We start from the raw sequence: 23,034 nt of genomic DNA on the forward strand, positions 1-23,034 counted from the left end.
GTAAAAGGAAGCCAAAGAATACCATAAAGGCACTTGAAAATGAAGATGGAAATTTGATTAGGAAAATGAAGATGGAAATTTGGTTAGGACAGAAAGTGACATGAGAGAAGTCCTGAAGAATCATTTCGACCACCTACTGAATAAACCAGTTCAAGAACGAAATACAGAACCATAAATCCAAGCCTACAATGAGGAACCTCCCATCATCTGAACAGAAACTGAGGCAGCCTTAAAATCTATGCCTAAAGGAAAATCTTCAGGTGTAGATGAAGTGAATGTGGACATGATACAGGCAGCAGGCATCCAGGGTATACAATGGCTGCACAGAGTACTAAATGCTGTATGGACAGACAAAAAATACCTCCAGATTGGAGCAATGGTGTTATAATTCCCCTGTTTAAGACAGGCAGCAATGGAAACCCACCAACTACAGAGGAATAACACTGCTGTCTCATGGACTAAAAATTCTAGGGATCATAGAAGGGAGATTGAGAACCATCATTAAACCACAGTTAGAGAAGTAGCAATTGGATTCAGAAGTAATAGATCAACAATAGATCTAATTTTTAGCATCTGCATGCTGATGGAAAAGTATTGGGAGAGGGGCAAGAACCTGGTCATTGTATTCCTGGATATAGAAAAGGCCTATGATAGTGTTATAAGAGATAAGATCTGCGAGTGCCTGAGCAAAAGAAATTCTGCCTGAAGGACTGGTAAGGAAAATTCAGATGTTGTACAAAGACTGTGCACAAATTGGGGAAGGTCGATCATCATGGTTTGAGACAAAGAGTGGAGTTCAGCGAGGAAGTTCACTGTCCCCACTACTGTTCATCACTGTTATGGACAATATTATGAAGAATATCAAGGAAAAGCTAGGTGAACTGAATGCAGTGGCCTTTGCTGATGATATCATGATCTGGGGTGAAACAGAAGAGGAAGTACAGACCAGACTCACCGTACGGAAATCCGAGTTCCAGGAATATAACCCCAACATCAGCAAGACCAAGACAGTGGTGATGGCAGTCAACAGAGAAGGGCGTGCAGCAAGTGTAAAACGAGGGGACCACCAGCTAGTGTGTGTGGATAGTTTTCCTTACCTTGGAAGTGTAACCTCCAGTGATAATTTGTCAGAAAGGAAATTACAAACAGAGTGCAAAATGGATCAGAATTTTACCAACAAGTAAGAACACTTTTATGGGATGACATGATTCCAAAACCGGCCAAACTGATCATGTTAAACAGCTATTTCATACCAATATTGACCTATGGTATTGAAGTGTGCACTCTCAAAAAAAAATCAAGACGGCAAGCATTGGAGATGAAATTTCTTAGATTCACCAAGATAGACAAGTTAAGAAATGAGGAGGTTAGGAAAGACGCCAGAATAAAGACATCCCTATTAGACTGAATCGTTTCATCCAGACTACGGTGCATGTGATGAGGATGGAGCCTACAAGAACAGCCAGAATAAATTTGGAAAGACAGGTGGAGGGGAAAAGACCTCCAGGAAGACCTAAAACCTGATGGATGGACATGATCAAGGTTGATCTAGTTACCAGAGGATGGACAGTGGATGATGTTCTCCATGACAAGTTGTATGTGGACAGGAAGAAGTGGAAGAGGCTCATTAACAGTACCCGGGAAACTGGAACTGTGCAATTATGATGATATCTGTTCCAAGTGAGCCTGTATGCTCTTTGTAGTTTATAGAGATCCTCTCTTTGTTTGCTTCATGATTCACTCCTGAAAATTGGATGACATCTCCCAGCTATTTGAATTTAGACACTTAGATATTTTGCCAAGTTGAGTTTTCATTGGTTGTCCATATAGGTACTGAAAAAGATTCTACCAGGTAGTGGGTTTTCTGGTATGAGATGTTAAGCCTTGTTCTGGATGTCATTTCATGAAGTCTTTCAATGGATGAATTAATTTTCTCCCTGTTATTGTAAAGGCTGCTATGTCATCAGCAAAGGCCAAACACCATAAATGAAAGTTGTTTCACGTAGTCAGCCAAGGGTTATTTCTTTAACATCTTTTTCCCCAAAACTAATCACTTTTTCCAAAACAAGATTAAACAATAGAGGGGACAACCCATCTCCTTGTTGAACTCTTATTTTAACATCAAATAGCTCAGATAATTCCCCTGAGAATTTAACCGTTGAAGTGGTGCCTGTTAATGTTTGCATGATTAATTCTCTTGTTTTCCTGTCTACTTTGAATTCTTCCAGTTTGCGTAAAAGTGTTGGTCTTTCTATCGAGTCATATGCCTTTCTGAAGTCCACAAAAGTAATCATTGTTTGCCTGCTTTTATGAATTGAATGTTCTTGAGGTTAAGAAGCTGTTCTGTGCATGAGGCCTTTCCTGAACCCTGCCTGATATTCTTCAATCAGATGATCTGTTTGCACTTCAAGTCTCTTGAACAGGAGTTTAGAAAGAATGTTGTAAGAGACTGCTAGTAGGGCAATACCTCTGTAGTTATTTATGTCAGTTTTATTCCCTTTCTTTCGTTATGGGTGAATTATTGCACACTTCCAATCTTCAGGAAATGTTTCACTGGTCCAGATATCTGTAAGATTTCTGCCACCTAGTTTCCACATTTCAGCAATTATACTATCTTACCCTAGACCTTTGTTATTTTTTCACCTTCTTCTGTTGTTGGAGGTTCTGAATCTTGATTTGGTTGATGTTTCAAAAGTGAATTGATCAGTAGGGGGTTCACAACTTAGGTCTTGGAAATGATCTGCCAAAAGTTTACAGTTTTCTTCATTACAGTATTTGTTTCTTAAGTCCCATCCTGTTGTTTAAAACAGAGAGTGGGTGCCTTATAACTCGTCAGTTCTTTAAACGTTCTTGTTTTTCTTGAATTCCTCCTTGATTTGTGCCAAACTGATCTGCTCATAGTGATGTTTTTGGAAATATTTTATATCTCCTTGTGGATTTTAATGAAGGCATGCCACTTTTCTGTGGTTTTCCACAAATATAGGCTTGCCATGCTTTCATGCAAAATTCTAACGCCTTATCATAGGTATTGTTCCACCAATTATGCATACGTTTCCTCAGTGGCATGTTAGTGCACTTGGCTGCTTTTACACGTTCGTCTTTAAGTTCTGACCAACTAGCAGCATTTTGCTTGCAGATATTGGCCAAGAGAGTACTTGAGTATTGCTTCAGAATCTCTGGGTCAATTCGTGGCTTTTGCTGTGATCTACATTTGGGTCTGTTAGGTTGAAACTTCACTTTGATTAGAGATAGGTGGTGATCAGAGTTGATGATACCCTTCTTGACTTTTACATTCATGATCTCTTTTTGGTTTCTCTTTGTAACAGCCACATGGTCTATCTGAAATTCTCCTAAATGAATGGTTGGAGACCTCCAGGTTGTTTTCTTCTGGGGGCGTGCTAGAAAATGGAATTGACATTAGTTTCAGATCAAAGGTTCCACAGAAGTTGATTAGTTTTTCTCTATTTTTATTGGTTCTTTTATGGGCAGTGTAGAGTCCTACAGTGGCTTTGTACTTCTTTTCTTTGCCTATTTATGCATTGAAATCTCCCACTAAAAGTTTGACATGATGTTTGGGAATTTGGGCTGCTATATCTTCTAGTAGGTCCCAGAATTCTTCCATCCTTTTTGGTTGTAATTATTTGTAAGTGCATGAGCATTGATTAGTGAATAGGCTGTTTCCTGATTTGATTGCTGGCACTGACATTTTTTTCAGGAGGAGATGTGAAACTTTGAACTGAATTTACAATACTCTTCCTTACTGCAAAACCAGTGCCAAACTGCAGTGGTGTATGGACTGGAATTGCTGGTTTACCTTTGTATATTCTGTAGTTTCCTGACTCAAAGTTATTTTCATCCATTTATCTGCTTTCTTGAAGAGCTAAAATTTGGATATTTAGTCTGTCCAACATGTCCATTAATTGATTTAATTTTCCAGTTTTGAGAAGTGTTTTGATGAATGAATTATTATTATTATTATTAAAATTATTATTATTATTATTAAAATTATTATTATTATTATTATTATTATTATTATTATTATTATTATTATTATTATTATTATTGCTAATGAGTTTGCTGCATTCCTTCTAATTTGTTTTAGGTTCTGTTGCACTAGTTTATAGTATTACAGTTGTTGTTATTCCTTAATTTGATGATATTGCAGATATATTTATAGCTACTGTATGTCATATTACCCTATTCTGTAATTTGCATTCTATATTTCCAGGCTTCTGCACTTTAAGACACTTAATTGTGGAATTAAACTGTTAAAATGTATCACAAAGAAACAGACCCTGACAAAATTTCCAATTTTTCAGGAGGATGAAAACTAACATTTTATGGTCTACAATAATAAGCTTGTCAAGCTACAGTAATATTTTCCATGCTGTTTCTGTCAGATATGTGGCACATACCAGCATTAGTATTTCATTGTTTTAGGTTCAAATAGTTTGAGAAAAATAGCAAAGGAAATTTAGTGCATTTGTCTTAAGAGAATTTTTGTGTACATACATACATACATACATACATACATACATACATACATACATACATACATACATACATATCCCACGTCGCTCCATCTTAAGCGATGGGTCGGCGAACAAGGCTTCTCCACCACCTGCGGTCTCTGAACTTCTCTCCTTCTTTGATACTTTCCAAAATATGTCTTCGCTGTTGAATGTCAATCTTCACCATGTCCTTGTACCTGAGTCTTGGTCTTTTGTCTTCAAGTTTTAGATCATACATTTGTTTTTGTAATGTGTTATCTCCCATGTGTCACATATGTCCATACCATCTCAGTCGCTGCGCTGTTATTCTGTCCTGCAGCCTTACAACTTAAGCCTGTTTGAGGATTTCCTCATTACGGACTGTCCCTCCATGTTTTACCAATCATGCTACGAACAAATCTCATTTCTGCCGCCTGGATTCTACTAACATCTTTATTTCTCATGGTCCAATGTTCCGCAACCATAGGTCAGGATTGGTACGTAATAGGTTTCACATATGACTCTCTTACATTTTGTTAGTATTTTCTTGTTCCATAGTATGTCTTTAACTATTTTGTAAAAGTTGCTACCTGCTTGAATTCCATGGGGAATTTCCTTGTATATAGAACCAGTATGAGAGATAATATTTCCAAGATATTTGAATTGATGGTTCATCAGTAGCTGTTTCCCCTCCATTTCAGTGTGTCGCATTGGTTGTTTGTATCTCTTCATGACCATAACCTCACTTTTCTCTTGGCTGAAGGTGAGTCCATATTCTTTAGCAGCTCCTGTCCAGGAGTTTATTTGTTCTTGAAGGTCTTCTTTAGAGTCTCCCCACAAGCATGTATCGTCCGCAAACAAGATAACTTTCATTTTTTTACCTCGAGTGGTTTGGTGAACTTTTCTCTGAATCTCGTTCATTACAGTGATGAAAAGAGGAGGAGACAAAACACCACCCTGTCTTAACCCAGAGTTTATATCAAAGGTTTCAGTCATTCCTACAGGTGTTTACTTTACTTCGGGTATCTTCATACAAATTCTTGATCCTGTGTATCATGTCATCCTGTATTCCAATTTTCTTCAGTGTTTCACACACCTTCTCTCTGTTCACAGCATCAAATGCTTTCTTGATATCCAGAAAGGCTGACCACAAATCTCGGTTGTATTTGTAGTATTTTTCCATTAACTGATGGACTGTAAAGATTAAATCAGTTGATCAGTTGTTGATCTCCCCTTCCTGAATCCATACTGTTCTTCGAAGAGGTTCTCTTCAATAAGGGGTCTGATTTTATGCTCTATAATTCTTTCATAAAGTTTACCAACTTGAGATGTTAAAGTGATACCTCTATAGTTGAAACATTTCTTTCTACCTCCTTTCTTGAAAATTGGAATTATGATGCCTGTTTTCCAATCGACTGGTATGTCCCCTTCCTTCCAGATCTTACAAAAGAGTCTGTGGATCCAATGTTTTCCAGAAATGCCCATAGCCTTGATCATTTCTCCATTAATTTCATCAGCACCAGCTGATGTCCCAGTTTTGATGTATTTCCAGATACATTCTACATCACTCCATGTTAAGTCTAACCTGTTGTCAGAGGCAGAATTACATGAGATAGTACCGGTACTTTTTTTTGTGTGTGTAGGCTGCATGCAATTCATCAAAGTAAGTCCTTTTATTTTGTGTTTCCTTTTTTGTATGTGGAATTATATAAATTCTGATACTTTAATAAAATTATGGTGTACAAATTTAAACTATTCATTACTACAGTAGTAAATTATTCATTTAAACTAGTCAGGACATTCAGTTAAATCATTTAATTTCCACTACTATTATCTGATATGTCAACATCCCAAGTTCTATAAATTAGAGCTATAAGCACATTCCAACATTAACAATAAAATTTTTGTAATAAAGTACTGCAGCTCTTAAAACATGTTTAATTTAGCAGATAGTTGGTACTTGCAATCATCACCACTCTCTTTATCAGTCACAACCCTTCTCCATCTGATTTGTGTGTTCCTTGCCTTACCTTTCTTTACAAAGCTTCCTTTCTATGATCAATCACAACAGACTACTAAATTGTTATCTGTAATAGTTACTATAGACAAAATAACACGAACAAGAAAAACATTTAACAGGAAACGTAGATACTCACCCAAAGCAGGAAATGGACCCATAAACAGAGGCAATTCAGACCGAAACCTAGCAGTTTTTGTGGTGGTAAAAGTTTTGAAGTATGAAAGAAAGACACAGCTTAATTTCTTTTTAAAAACAACTAAATCATTTAATTACCATAATAAAGGGGATTTTACATATAACAGTGAAAAATGAACGATTAAAAATTGGTAGGTGCACCCACACGAAACCCATAAGATTAAATTGATTAAGAAAATAAACTTTGAATTAATACAAACTAATAACACAATTAAAATAAATTTGAGTGATAACAAGATACCTTAAACAGAAAAATTTAAGATAAATTTGAAACAGATCACTTACAACAACTTATTTGGTTTAAAGTCCATGGATTAAATATTACTGCTCCCCAGATGAGTTCGAGTAGACAAACTTACAAAGATTTGCTTGGTTATTAATAATTTAAACAAAATGTTCTCTTCGGAAATGCATACATACATATCCCACGTCGTTCCATCTTAAGCGATGGGTCGGCAAACGAGGCTTCTCCACCAGTTGCGGTCCCTGAACTTCTCTCCTTCTTCAATGCTTTCCAAAGTATGTCCTCTCTGTTGAATGTCAATCTTCACCATGTCCTTGTACCTGAGTCTTGGTCGCCCTCTTGGTCTTTTGTCTTCAAGTTTTAGATCGTACATTTTTTTTGGTAATCTGTTATCACCCATGCGTTGCATATGTCCATACCATCTCAGTCGCTGCACTGTTATTTTGTCCTGCAGTCTTACAACTTGAGCCTGCTTGCGGATTTCCTCATTAGGGACTCTGTCCCTCCGTGTTTTACCAATCATGCTACGGACAAATTTCATTTCTGCTGCCTGGATTCTACTAACATCTTTGTTTCTCATGGTCCATGTTTTGCAACCATAGGTCAGGACTGGTACGTAATAAGTTTCATATATGACTCTTACATTTTGTTGGTATTTTCTTGTTCCATATTGTCTTTAACTATTTTGTAAAAGTTGCTACCTGCCTGAATTCTGTGGGAAATTTCCTTATCTATAGAACCAGTATCCAAGATATTTGAATTGATGGTTCATCTGTAGCTGTTTCCCCTCCATTTCAATGTGTCCCATTGGTTGCCCATATCTCTTCATGATCATAACCTCACTTTTCTCTTTGCTGAAGATGAGTCCATATTCTTTAGCAGATTCTGCCCAGGAGTTTATTTGTCCTTGAAGATCTTCTTTAGAGTCTCCCCACAAGCATATATCATCCGCGAACAATATAACTTTCATTTTCTTACCTCCAATGGTTTGGTGAACTTTTCTCTGGATCTCATTCATCACAGTGATGAAAAGAAGAGGAGACAAAACACCACCCTGTCTTAACCCAGATTTTATATCAAAGGTTTCAGTCATTCCTACAGGTGTTTACTTTACTTCGGGTATCTTCATACAAATTCTTGATCCTGTGTATCATGTCATCCTGTATTCCAGTTTTCTTCAGTGTTTCCCCCACCTTTTCTCTATTCACTGCATCAAATGCTTTCTTGATATCCAGAAAGGCTAACCACAAATCTCGGTTGTGTTCATAGTATTTTTCCATTAACTGACGGACTGTAAAGATTAAATCAGTTGTTGATCTGCCCTTCCTGAATTCATACTGTTCTTCGAAGAGGTTCTCTTCAATAAGGGGTCTGATTTTACGCTCTATAATTCTTTCATAAAGTTTACCAACTTGAGATGTTAAAGTGATGCCTCTATAGTTGGAACATTTCTTTCTGTCTCCTTTCTTGAAGATTGGAATTATGATGCCTGTTTTCCAATCGACTAGTATGTCCCCTTCTTTCCAGATCTTATGAAAGAGTCTGTAGATCCAATGTTTTCCAGAAATGCCCATTGCCTTGATCATTTCTCCATTAATTTCATCAGCCCCTGCTGATTTTCCAGTTTTGATGTATTTCCAGGCATATTCTACATCATTCCATGTTAATTCTAACCTGTTGTCAGAGGCAGACTTGCAGGAGGTAGTACCGGTACTGTCTTTTTGTGTAGGCTGCATGCAATTCACATTTAGTAATTCATCAAAGTAAGTCCTCCAAGTCTCTTTGATCTTCTCATTTTCAGTGATCAGATTTTCATTATCATCTCTTAGGTATTTGGAGTGTTCTTTATCTCTTTTTCTATTTTTCATCATCCCATATAACATTTTCTTATTACCATTAACATCCTCTTTCAATTCATCACTCCACTTGTTCAACCACTTCTCTCGTTCTTCTGTAACAACTTTGTTTGCTTGCTTTTTAGCAACCCTGTATAGTTCCTTATTATGATCAGTTCGGTTCTTGAAATATTTTGTGAACATGTTGTTCTTGTTCAGGACAGCAGTTCTTGTTCTGTCATTCCACCATGGAGTTTCCTTCCATCTTCTTGTGCCACTGGTTCATCCACAAACCTTCTCAGTTATCATTACTAGATTTTCTTTAAGATCCTTGCATTCCTCCTCAACTGTTCTTTCATCTGTCTTTGGTATCACTGATTTGATGTTTTCTTGGAACTCTATTATTCTATCATTGTCTACCTGTGTGGTTCTTACTTCTTTTAACTTGTTAAACTTTAAGTATCCAATGAGGAGTCTATGATCACTTTCCAAGGAGGAGACACGAATTAAACAACCAAAAACAAAAAAAAAAAAACAAAAAACAAAAACAAAAAAAACACCAGGAAAACACAGGCCTACGGAGTGGAAGAACAAGATAGTACAAAATAAGTAACCCGCCCACATATAATTAAATTCCAATAAAAAATAATCGGAGCGACGAGCAATAGTTAAAACAAAACAACTATGCCGAAGAGAAATGAAGAAAATCCCACGAAAGAAAGACCGGAAAAATAATTAATAAATACCAAAATTAAAACCAACTAGACTCCGATTCACAGAGATTATCTCGCGATCTCAACCATATAAGAAAGCCCTTACATATTAAATACCATTTCTTTTTCTTTTATTTTTAACTTCAACTTAACCCGAAACAAATTAATCCACAATTCCCTTTAACCTTTAACATTTCGCTGAAAGAAAAAAAAAAATACTTGTACACATTGTTGATTTAAGTGGTACAGTCAATAGGCTGTAAGTTCTTCCATGTTGATTAAATTTTTTTAAGTTCATTTCAGATGAAGGTCAACCAGAAATGCAAATCGTAGAACAGATCCACTAGTTTACCCAAATTTGAGACGATGAAATCCAACTCCCGTAGAAAAGTCAAATATAAATAGCTTGTAAATAGACTTACTCTTTCAGCATCAGTAGAAATCTAACCCATGGCGTCAGGTTGAGCTGATCATAACTTACAGACTTGGAGAGTTTGAATTAAGTAAAAGAGAAAAACAGGCGTCCACCCGAGGTAGTAGAATTTAATTTAAAAAAAAGACAAAACTCTTCTGGGCCTTAGCCCCACATTCTTCACATTTTACCCAGGTTTGTCCCGATGAAAAGAGGCCTTTTTGGAGAACCCACGCCTCAACCTTCTAGCCATCTTGAAGCTCAACAATAGAATCAATCTCACGCCAGTAAGGCGATGTAGCACAACAAAGAATAGAATAGTCAGCGCACCATAGGGACTCGCTCTCCAGGTGGCGCGTCATTAGACTATTACTCCAAGGTCATGGGACCAGAAAATAAATAATAGGACACATCATATGTAAACGATGGCGGTTACAATTAGCGGCCAAAGTCGCACCGAAAAAAAAAATGAAAACAGAGTAGGATTAAGATTCCCAAGTGATATACTTTTCAACGGCGTTTTGCCCAGGCCAAAAATGTTAAAGGGAAAGGCTAAATTGTGTGCCGACTGGCACAACAACAACAACAACAACAACAACAACAACAAAATCACTCTTTAGCGTAAAGGTACATTAACAGGGGTTATTTTTGTAAAAAATGCAATTCTTTTAAGAACTTCTTACATGCACAGATTTTGAAGGATGACATAATGTAAGACTGTAGTACGAGTTCTAACCATAAGATCCTTATCTCATTTTTGTCAATGATTAAAAACTGACAAGATATGAGGGTAGATTTCATAGGCTTTTTTTTGATACTTTATGACAAGTCTTTAAAAATTTCTCAATTTCTGTCTGGTTATGTATGCTTTGAAGTGACCAGTCTCCAGTAATAATGTGAAGTGCACAGGTCGTATTGAGTGCATATAAGGCAGTGGGCACTAAACTTCTATCTTAAAGTAGGTTCATTTTTAGAAAAAATCATGAATTTCTGAATAGACACTAACCACCCTCTGTTCCCTAGTGCTTTGCTATTGTTTAGAATTATAATGTTGCTAGTTAGGGGAGAAATGTCCCAAATAATTTTTGAATACTGTCTAACTTCCTGAGTTTTCTGTATTTATTATTTTGGAATTAGGATAAGCCCATGGATTGAAATAGGTTGCCTGTAGCCACTATCAAAAATATTAACCTTATTCTAAATTTTTGCCTTGGGATTTAAACCATTATCGCTGTAGATAGCAGTTTCTCAGTCCGATGTTCTTAGTCAGATATAACAGTATCCCACTCAACATTTTTGGCTGAGCACACTGTAAATGCTTAAGCGTTTACAGTAATAAAAGACAATTAAGCTATAAAGGTATGCCATTAGGGAGCCAATTTCTATTAATGGACATAATTTTCTTAAGTGCAGAAGAGATGCAACACTCGAAATTCTATCCAGTACTACAAATGCCAAAAAATTCTTGATGCTTCAAAGATCTACTGTATACTTTGCACCATGATAAGAAACCAAGACTTGAAATAATACTGTAATGAAGTTCCCTTACAGATATGATTGAGATTTCCAGTATATATAACAATGACATTGTCAGAATGTCACCTAGAAATTCTTGTTCTGAATATTCTAGAGTACATTGGGAAAACTGTAATCTTCATGAGAATTTTTACCAGACTCCCATAGATTTTCCTATAATCAAGTTATGGAGAAATAAATGTTGTGAATTATCACTGTATGACCCACATACTTATCCATCACTCCCAAAATTGGAAGAGAGTTGAACTGATTGAAGAATTTTACTGGTACACCACTGTTTTTAGAAACCTCACACCAGGGACTATAAAACCCTTGCTTATAAAAATTCACATATTCCTTTACTTGTTACTCTAAATTATTATGCTTAAAATTTATTACTAATTTCTAACATGCGTTACTGTATGATAATTATGTAACTATGGTATTTAAAACGGATTTTCACAGAGTTCATTCGTCCTTTGTGTCTTCCAATTGGGTTGAACCTCACTGGAAATGAGGAAATCAAATATCAAATTGCTGGATGGGGGACAACTGATAATTGTAAGTATTTCTAAAAACATTTCTCCCTTCTTGTGTTTTCTATGCTTATTATTTTGAATCTGGAATGGGGAAAAACAAAGGCTTAAAATAAACTCACTTTTACATTTGTATTAACTGTCCAGCTTTTTTTCATTTTATCACAGGTGCTGTATTTTATATGCTTTTATTTCATTCTCTGCTGCAGCACTGAGGAAATAATATGATGTTTGTTTACTCTTTATTATATGCTGCAGATTTTTGTGTTCTAAGAAAGTGAATGTAAATTATTTGCTCACAGTTGTTATATTGTAGTTTTGCATATCAGCATAATTTTATTTCTTGCCTCTACCTCTGCATTATGCTTCTCCTTTGTTATCCTTGTCACTTATTCCGGATACGTGCTTTTCCCAAAACTGCTGGGATAAGCAAAACTTGATCTGTCGCTTATTACTTCAGTACATTCTTTTTTGGTACATGCCCCTGTTTGTTAGTACTTCTTAAATTCATTACTTTCTTCCAGGATTCACTGACCCAATATTCTGAAAATCGTGATTGCTGGTCAACCTTATTATTTTCTATTATTATTAAACTACATTTTTTTGAAAGTGATTGAACATCCTACTAACACATCAAAGGTTTCTGGTGATGCAAAGATAGGAAAGTGATAGGATTGGGATGGCCGTGGCCTTAATTAAGGTACAGCCCCAGCATTTGCCTGGTGTGAAAATGGAAATTTTGCGAAAACCCTCTTCAGAGCTGCTGACATTGGGTTTGAACCCACCACTTCCCGAATGCAGGCTCATAGCTATGCAACCCAAACCGAAACCACAATGGCCAACTCGCTCGATGACAAATTTTTTTGTATGGAGTGTTCCATCAATGAGTACAAGTAATGAAAGCATTGTGACAATTATTTATCTTATGCTTTTTTTATGTGATGATAAAACCTGTAAAACGTGTATCGCTTGTTGTGAAAAGCTCTGTAATGTTGCTATGGTTCCCAGTAAACTGAAACAACATTTGGTAACAAAAATATTCTCCTCTGTCAAGCAGAGATAAAGATGCCACTTATTTTGTCAGTTGTTGGAACAAAACATTCATGTCTGCAACAGTGCACGTTTTGGAAAAAGTACAGGAAGATGGCCAAACTTATCGCAAAGGTAAAAAAAAAAAACCCACCCACATATAATATCTTAAACGTTATTAATTTCTGCTTGTAAAGAGTTGGTGAAAATAGTCCTAGATTCAGAAGTTGCTAGTGAAATTTCAAAAATTCCCCTCTCTCCTGACACAAACAGTCACCGAGTTATTGACATGTCCAGTGATATTGAAGATATTATGAAGGAGAAAATAACAGCCATCAGAAGTTCTCACTTCAGATCGATGAGTAAACCGATATCAATGGCCACACACAACTTCTGCTTATATTTGGTACATCAGTGGAGTAATAATTGACACTAATTTTGCTGTTTACAAAGAACTTTCCGAAGGAGTCACCGGTGAAGAAATATTTTGTGTGATTAATGTATATGTGCACCAAAATGAATTAAAATGGAAGGATTGTGTCAGTGTTTGCAAAGACGGAGCCACTTCTGTGGCAGGCCAGTGAAAGGCTTTATAGCTCAAATACACAAAATTAATCCTAACGTATGATGCAAACATTGTCTTATTCACCATAAAGCCATCATAGTTAAATCTTTGTCACCTTCTCTGGAAGTTGTGTTGGACAAAGTAGTAAACGTTGTAAACCTAGTCAAATTCTGAGCCCTAAATTCGTGGCTACTTTACATTTTGTGTCAGATAGTGGGATCAGAGCACACCACACTTCTGCTACATACAGAAGTACAGTGGTTATCACGAGGAAAAGTTAACATGAACATTGGTACTTAAAGACAAGGTACGTGGATTTTTTACTCTTGAGGAGCATGAGGACGTGGATTTATTTACAGGTGATGAATGAGTATGGAAGTTGGCATGTTTTTCTGATATTTTCATACAATTGAATGAGCTGAATAGAAAAATGCAAGGCAGGAACAAAAATATTCTTATTAGTATGGATAATAATCAAGGATTTTTGAACAAGCTGAATTAGTGGATACAGATAACTGAAAATGGTTAGTTTGAGATATTATTGAATGTATGACCACTTGCTTGTGGTAATAGAGTGATGATGGAGCTAATTAAAGGACATTTAGAAATCCTATAGCAGTGGTTCTTGAAGTATTTTGGAGACGGTGTTGAAGATTTCGACTGGGTTCGTGATCCATCCACTGCAAATTCAGAATCTCTTCCAATTAATATGCAAAAGAAACTTGCAGAATTGAAATTTGATACAACATTGAAATTAAAACTCCTTGAAGTGCCTCTGTATTCATTTTGGTTGGCATTAAAGAGTGAATACCTGGCTATCTCTGGCAACCAGGAATGAGTTAGCTGGAAAATTTATAGTGTCCAATAACGGACCATTTATTTTGGTATTAAGGGAACATCGGCAATGGTTAAGTGGCGGATCACGATGAAACTTGGAAAACACATTGAGGTACATGTAAAAAAAGATGTCGGCATGAATTTTGGGTGCCGACATTCATTAGGGCATTAAATAAGGGGTCTAAAACTTGCGACATTTCAAGTTCCGCGCGATTAGTGATGAATACCTGCTGGCCAATGCTAAGCCGGCACACTGCCTGCCTAGAGACACACCTCTGCACATTTTTCCCTACCCACTCCAACTGGCTCTCCGCCGCATGTTTCCCTTCTCCCCAAGCTTGCCAGCTGCTTAGCTGTTAAACGGGACCGGCGCTATACTTTGCTTCTTTTTATACTATAATTATTGAAATCCTTTAAATAACGTTCCATTTCACACATAATGATAATAAATAACCTAAACTAATATACCCATATTTTATTCAAATTTTATATATTCATTCCTGCTAATTCCGATGAGTTGTCACATTCGTGGGTACAACCCCGAATTAAGCATTATTGGGCGTGGTCGAACGTGGGAAGGGGTACCGCGTCCAACCTACGCTTAAATTATTATTTACTTCTAAAATGCCTTAAAACTGTCGGTAGTGTCCTTTAGAGTGGTACCACAAGTACTTCCATATATTTTTGAATCGAGATGTCAGCTGGCGCCATGATGTAGGGGTAGCGTGCCTGCCTCTTACCCAGAGGCCCCGGGATCGATTCCTAGCCAGGTCAGGGATTTTTACCTGGACCTGGGAGCTGGCTCTAGGTCCACTGAGCCTACATGATTACAATTGAGGAGCTATCTGATGGTGAGATAGCGGCCCCGGTCTAGAAAGCCAAGAAAAATGGCCTAGATAATTCGTCGTGCTGACCAAATGACACCTCGTAATCTGCAGGCCTTCGGGCTGAGCATCGGTCTCTTGGTAGGCCAAGGCCATTCAAGGGCTGTAGTGCCATGGGGGGGGGGTCAGTGGCGGCTCGTGAAAAAATCAGCCTACGTGCTACAAGAAAACGACTGAATAAGCTTTCTTTAAGTCTGCATATTGCCATGATGACCAACATACTTCAAACCTGTTAATAATAATAATAATAATAATAATAATAATAATAATAATAATAATAATAATAATAATAAAGCTTTTCTCACAATTTATAACTCAAAACAAACAAGAACAAAATTACATTGTAATGCAGGAAAACATTTAGGGCCAGTCAAATATTCTTTGACTCACCAACGAATTCCTTATTTTTGATTCCAAAAGGAATCTTAATAATAAGCATTGGTTGGTTTCCTTAATAACAACATTATCATTGCGATAGATTGCCTCCACTTACGCTTTACTTTCGAGACTGACGTTGCTTTCAATCCCAGGCGATACTAATCTCTAGTGGCAGAATCGCTAACCACTTACCACGTTCAACATCAGGGTAGCAGGAAACATCGTGCAGTTCTACCCCCCTTGCGGGAGAAAAAGTAACTATTGACGGGATCAGTGAAAGTTGAGCCCGGTTTATGGTATAGTCCACCGGCTACGGGGTGTGTTGCAAGCTTGGCTGCGCCTGCGTATTGCTTCCTTCAGGCTACAGGCCAGAGCTCATTTCAGATGAGCACGGACTAAGTTTCTCGGGAGAAGAGAGCTAGGTGTTCAACAGATCTTGTCCTGATTTTCACCAAACACAAATTCATACCATACTCAAAACAAAGAAAAGGCACAAGGATAATTGTACTGTACATAAATAATTCCGTACAGTTCCAAGCTACGTGCTGGAGCCCGGTAGCACGTATTGACCGGCCGCCACTGGGGGGGGTCAGCTGGAAATGTAACAGTGATTGCAACTTTGGTCTAGAAAGCCAAGAAAAACGTCCAAGAGTATTTGTCATGCTGACCACACAACACCTCGTAATCTGCAGGCCTTCGGGCTGAGCAGCGGTCGCTTGGTAGGCAAAGGCCCTTCAAGGGCTGTAGTTCCATGGAGTTTGGTTTGATTGCAACTTTAAGATGGTGTTACTGTGGTGCAGCACGATACCGGTATTCATAAATCGCAGCCTGGAATACATTCATCTTGTATACATTTTCCAAATCTGAAACCCATACACATCAAATGGCTGACAAACTGCTGTTGCCCCGGCTGGAATGGTCATAACTTCTACTTCCGTGCCATGAACAAGCGCATTGTGGCAAGAGGAAGAATCTAACAATAAAATGTTTTGTCCATCGGGTAAACTTGGTTTCAAGATGACATTATACCAGCTCTGAACTTCTGCTTTGCCCATCTTACCAGACATGGTGCATACGACATTAATATTTTTGTGTGAAAATATTCTTCTCTTAATAAGGGAACCAAAAACGCAATTTTTATCCTTTAAAACTATAGCAACGGGGAGAGTAGCTCACCTTCTGCTAACATGATAGGCATAATCGATTAGCTGTGCTTTGTGGAGGGAATTAATTGGACCACCATGCTTATCGACTTTCCTCCTTCGTGCGCTAACATTCTGCCGGTCTACATTTCCAAATTAAATCCACTTTGGTCCCTGTTAAATACATGTGATGGGCTGTGTATCTGTATTTTTCCTCTTATGTTTTCCACAAACATTTCAGCTTCCACCATAACATCAGTTACCCTATCAAGTTTTTTCGTTGTTGTCATGACAGTAATTTTTTGGGATGTGATTCCAAATTTGTTTTTGAAGTCCTACAACCAGCCTGAGGACACTTTAAAGCCATGGATTCTTTGAGAGCGGGCCTTTGCATTGCCTACTGTTTGATTGTGACGTCATAGATGGTGGACGTACGGTACTCCGCGTCAAATTTTTCCTTGCAATCCGTCGCAATAAGTTCAAATTTGTCTCGAGAGGGCCTCCGTCGTCCACTACTTTTTTCCAGGTGGAGAGCTGTGCCTCACTATGCAAACGACGGAATTTCTTTTGCACAGTTGCAAATTTCAGATTTTCCGTTTTCCACTCTTCCAGTAGTTGACTGCTCTTGTCTGATACTGTAAGTCAGCAGTGTCTGTCGAATTGGCACTGTCTTCACTTTGTCCCGATTCTGGCTTGCTATATTCAATATCCTTTTCGTGTTCCTCCGACTGATCAGACCTGTACGTCAAACTTGTAACGTCCTCCAAATAGAGTCTGCCACCTTCAAGACAATAACTTATAAGCTCTGAAAAACAAAATAAAAATAATTAAAATACATGTTGTTATACAGTATGTATATTTATTGACAGAAACGAGAACACAAATGTTTGTTTAAAAAAACAAACGAGAGAGTTATCGGTATCAACATATCAGGCGGTCCAGTGCTGAAAACTAAAACCTAAAATTTCACATGCAGCTCAAAAGACCACACTTCAATCCATGTTATTATGGCCTATGTCACGCAGTGTGACATCACCGCATGAGCGTCAAAACCTATTTGAAAACAGATGACTGCTTAACACTCACCCTCAATCGTGTCATAAAGCTGCAGCTCCCGAAAGTTCAGTGGACCTTCTTCACCGTAACCTCCGTGATTTGCTTGAAGATGAAAAATAATTTTCAACATCCTCAACGACATTGCGCTTAAGGAATCGTTGCAAACGTTTTCAAAAACATTTCAGAAGATGTAAACTGATGAATACAATGTGGAAATTATAAAGGAGAGCTATGAGGAAAGCTGATAGAGTACGCAAAGTGTACCACCGGTTCTCTTCGACAGCTAAGCAGGCGGGCAGGCACGAGGAGAAGGGAAACATACAGTGGCAAACCAGAAGGAGGGGTGGAGGGGAGGAGCTGCAGAGGTGTGGCACAAGGCAGACAATGTGCCGGCTAAGCATTGGCCAGCAGGTATTTTCGCTATTCGCGTGGAACTTGAAATAGTTAAAATTGAAATAATAAATAAAGAGGTTCAACCTATTCAATACAAAAAGAATAAGAAATGCAGTGATTACATTCTTATTTAATAATAAGTAGAAGTGGTACCGGTTTCGACCCTAGTCCAGTTCATCATCAGCCGATTAAAACATGAAAAACAATGCATAGGAAAAAGAAAATAAAATATCAAGTTCACTCCGGATCAGTAGAAGAGGTGATATAAAAATGACGGGGGTAGACACTGTAAAATTCAGAAGAAGTAAAATGCAAGTCGCTTAAAAGAAACAGTGCATAATTTTCTGAACAGCAGTAAGGCACACGCAGTGTTACAGTTAAAATTGAAATAATTGATAAAGAGATTCAACCTATTCAATACAAAAGAATAAGAAATGTAGTGAATTACATTCCCATTTAATAATTGGTAGAAATGGTACCGGTTTCAACCCTAGTCCAGGTCATCATCAGCCGATTAAGACGAAAAACAATGCATAGGATCAGTAGAAGAGGTGATATAAAAATCAAATGGGGGTAGACACGGTAAAACTTAGAAGAAGTAAAATGCAAATCACTCAAAAGAAAACGGTGCGCAATTCTCTGAGCGGTAGCATAGCACACGCAGCACTAGGCAAAGTCCCACAATGTTTACGAATAGCGGAGAATGGATAAATGAGCCAGTTTTAAAATACTGTCAGGCATAAAGTCACATCACAATCGAACACGTACGAAGATCCATTGAAGCAACTTGCCAGCTCCCGGTGATCAGCGCGACGCATTCAACATCAGGCACTGTGGTTTCAAATGCGCAAAGTAAAATGGAGAATAGCTTGATGATCCAGTAATTTTCCTTGGTTGCGGGAAAGTAAGTATATAGATAAATATAATACAATTCAATATAATTGAATAAGTAATTATGCTCCTATAGAATTCTTAGAACAGTTGACATGAAAAAACAATTGTGAAGAGAAAAAAATATAGTAAAAATGCAATACCGGAAACAAATGAAAACGTATATGCACAGTGCAAAATTTTTTAAAATGTAAAAAATTTAGGTCTTGATTGAAGTAGTCAAAATCAGCGCAAGGCAGGAGTTGAGTATGAATGAGAAGAACCGAAATGAAGGTGGAATTTTTTTTAAAGAAAAGATAGAATAAAATAAATTAATAGAGGAAGAGGAATAGTGGAATAAGAGAAGAATGAAAGAAATTGAAGTTAAATGGTGTTGAGGAAGAATAAGAACTCACCTCATTTTTCCAATTCTAACAACAAGAACATACAAACTGACCTAAAACTCCTACATGCCCTGAAAAAGAAAATCAAAGATAACGACTTAATCGTAACCAAGGCTGACAAAGGTAACACGACGGTCATCTTAGATAAGAACGAATATATCAGCAAAACATCCGATTTCTTTAAAGATAGTTCCTTCTCTATAGTTAAAAAAGATCCCACACAAAAATCCAGAGACTCCTAAAACAAACCTTAAAAAATTCTTCCTTTCTGTTCACTGAACATAAAAAAAGCCAGCTCATTAATATGAACCCCGGACTTCCCACGGCTAGAGCCCTCCCTAAAATTCATAAAGCCGGTATACCCATTCGCCCAATTATCAATTTCAGACCGAGTCCCCTTTATAAAACTACGCAATTTATCCAAAAGTTTCTAAGTAAAAATTACCTTTTTTCATCTACGAAGTCTGTTAGAAATTCCTTTGAATAAATAGACAAACTCAATAACTTCTATATGCGACCTGACTATTCACTCCATTCTTTCAATATTATTAATATGTACCCCAGTATACCAATTTCTAAATTAATTCCCATTATCAAATTTGCTGGCGAGATGTAGTGTTTACAGTGCACTATGTCTTCTGGTATGGGCTATATCAAATTTGTTACTTTCATTGACCTGTCACAGTCTCATCCTTGGCTTTGACAATATGAAAGTGACTGAGGTATGAGTGATGCTAGTAATACCATTCCTTATGCAGCCAGTCCCTGTTATGAATGGTGTGAAAATATCGCTCATAGGGTCAGTTGGTGCATACATTTCAGTGGGCTTGGCAGACTGATATGTAAGAGCAACTGCTGGCTCGGTGAGGAAAGCAACAGGAAACTACCTCACTCCTCGTTTCCCTAGTACGCCTCTTCAGTGACGCCTAGGCTATTTATGACAGCTGTTGGCGAAGCTGCAGAGGATCAAACCAGCCTTCGGGCTGATTACCCAACATACATATACATCAAAAATAATCTACAAAAAAACAGTCTCCTAAGTAAACTGGAAATCCAAGACTTTATCACACTGCTTAAATTGGTAGTTAACAACAACTTTTTTACGTTTAATGGTACTATTTACCAACAAAACGGTCTAGCAATGGGTTCACCGGCTTCTGGGATTCTCGCGGAAATCTATCTAGATTTTCTCGAGAATACAAAAATCAACAATAAATTTAATAACATCCTCTTTTGGGCTAGATACGTCGACGATGTCCTTGTAGTTATTAATGAGAATCTACAAGACGCTAATACTACACTTCAAATATTAAATAACATTGATCCTTACATTAAGTTCACTTTGTGGAGTCAGAAATAGATCAAAAAATCAATTTTTTGGATCTCACCAATACTAGACAACAACAATCCCTAACCTACAAGATATTTAGAAAACCCACTCAATCGGCCATCACAATTCGACAAGATTCATTTCATCCCTTCCCCCACAAAAAAGCAACTTATAACAGTCTCATACATAGAGCATTTAACGTACCTATGAACAAAAAAGATCTTCACACGGAACTGAATACTATCCGTCACATCGCTAAATTCAACAACTACAATAATCAGTTCATAGAAAATATCATTAGTAAACACAAATTCCGACCTAAGACCACGCTTAAAAAAGAACCTTCTAAACATGACTCTATCTCCACTTTTACCTATGTCCATGGAATTCACATAATTACTAATGTTTAAAAAAAAAAAAAAAAAGGCATGAAAATAGCCTTCAAAACCAGCAACAACAATATTCAAATATTACATAACACTTCACATATTAATAAAATAAATAGATACTCAAAATCAGGGGTCTACAGAATCAGATGTAGCACATGTTCAAATATTTCTTACATAGGGCAGACCAGTAGGAGTTTCAATATCAGATACTCTGAGCATTTTAACGCTGCTAAATATAACACATTTTCAGCCATCGGCCAACATATGGTCGATTATAACCATAGTTTCACGAACATTGAAACAGACATGGACATAGTCGAAATAGCTAAAAAGGGACCTCTACTCAACATAATTGAGAGCTTTTACATACATTTAGATCAATATTTCAATGCCAACTACAATCTTAACAAAATTACCGAGAAACCTAACGTTTTATTCGATCTTTTCATTTCCTATTATAGGAAAAACAAATCAACTGCTAATAAACCTTTCTTTAAATCAATTAAGGATCCCCTTCCATCTCAAATTCCAATAACTTCCCTCTCTTCTAACCCGCCCTGAACCATTTCCCCCTTCCTTCCCTCCCTGTCTCCTTCCACACTTACGTTATCCTTCCCCTCTGCATCCCTTCTCCTCTCTTGCTGATCTATGCTGCGTGACGCTCACTCTGTCTGTTGCATTCCTTCCAATAGCTCGTTCAAAACAAGTGCAAGGTAAGTACTCGTTATTTCACGCACACACTCCCTCCCTTAGTAATTTCTCTATCAGATTTTCCGAGTTAATTCTAATTTTGTTCTTCAGGTTCTTTGGGTTCCGACTGAATTGAGACTTCCTTTAAACACAGCATTTGCTTAAGCTACATAGAACAAGTCCAGCTTTCTCAATTCGTCAAGTATATATTGGTCATATTGGACAATTCCCTCTGCGCCATCGTGGAACTTGCCCTTAGAACTTTCCAGAAAACTAAGACTTCACTTGAATTCAAATGTGCAACATGAGTCCAACCGTCAACCTAGACTTTGGCATCAAGAAATTTTAAACAACATCACAATTATTTTATTCATTTGTTAAATTTTGACACTCTGATCATATCTTTTATAACTTATGTGTAAGGTTTTTACTTGTATGTCATTCCACTACCATCCATCTTCATGTTCATCCATATTAATTTTATTTATGTCTTTTACCTGCAATTTTGGCTTGGCTGATGATGGTCCGGGATATGGACCGAAACTAGTACCTGACACTATCATATTGTGATGTTTTGTTAAACGTTGTATGATTTTAAGTATTGAGAAGGTGGAGCAATAAATCTTGTATTCATTTTAAGTTGAACCTCTTTATTTATTATTTCAATTTTAACTGTGATACTTTTCAATATGGAACAATGAAATTTTTATCTTTAAATGGAACTTGAAATGTCGCAACTTTTAAACCCCTTAGTTAATGCCCTAAGGAATGTTGGCATCCAAAATTGATGCTGACATCTTTTTCACGTGTATCTCAATGTGTTTTCCAAGTTTCATCGCGATCGGCGACTTAACCATTGCCGATCTTTCCTTGTGAGATGGTTTTTGTTATTACCATTTTCAACCATGTATTTGTGTGAACTGGGCTTCTCGACATTGACTTGGCCGTTGATGAAGAAATGAGACTTGCATTATCAATTACATGATGAATCAGCCATCTGTGTAAAGCTAAACAGGCACAAGTATCACATTGAAAAGATTTTTGTAAATTATTCTTTTGAAAGATGGACTCCCATGGGCAAGTGCTCATTGAAGGGAGCAATATACA

The 23,034-nt window shown here is 37.2% G+C and overlaps 1 protein-coding gene across 3 annotated transcripts in view; it reads left to right on the forward strand.

The window, feature by feature from the left end:
* Positions 1-23,034, forward strand: part of LOC136886599 (serine protease easter) — a 132,918-nt gene that overhangs the window by 103,078 nt on the left and 6,806 nt on the right. For all 3 annotated transcript variants that reach the window (XM_067159415.2, XM_067159422.2, XM_067159407.2), the window contains one exon: positions 11,890-11,985. In XM_067159415.2, coding sequence (XP_067015516.1) covers positions 11,890-11,985 — 96 coding nt within the window. The remainder of the gene's footprint in view (positions 1-11,889; positions 11,986-23,034) is intronic.

This window comes from Anabrus simplex, chromosome 1 (assembly GCF_040414725.1).
Source record: "Anabrus simplex isolate iqAnaSimp1 chromosome 1, ASM4041472v1, whole genome shotgun sequence".
NCBI lineage: Eukaryota > Metazoa > Arthropoda > Insecta > Orthoptera > Tettigoniidae > Anabrus > Anabrus simplex.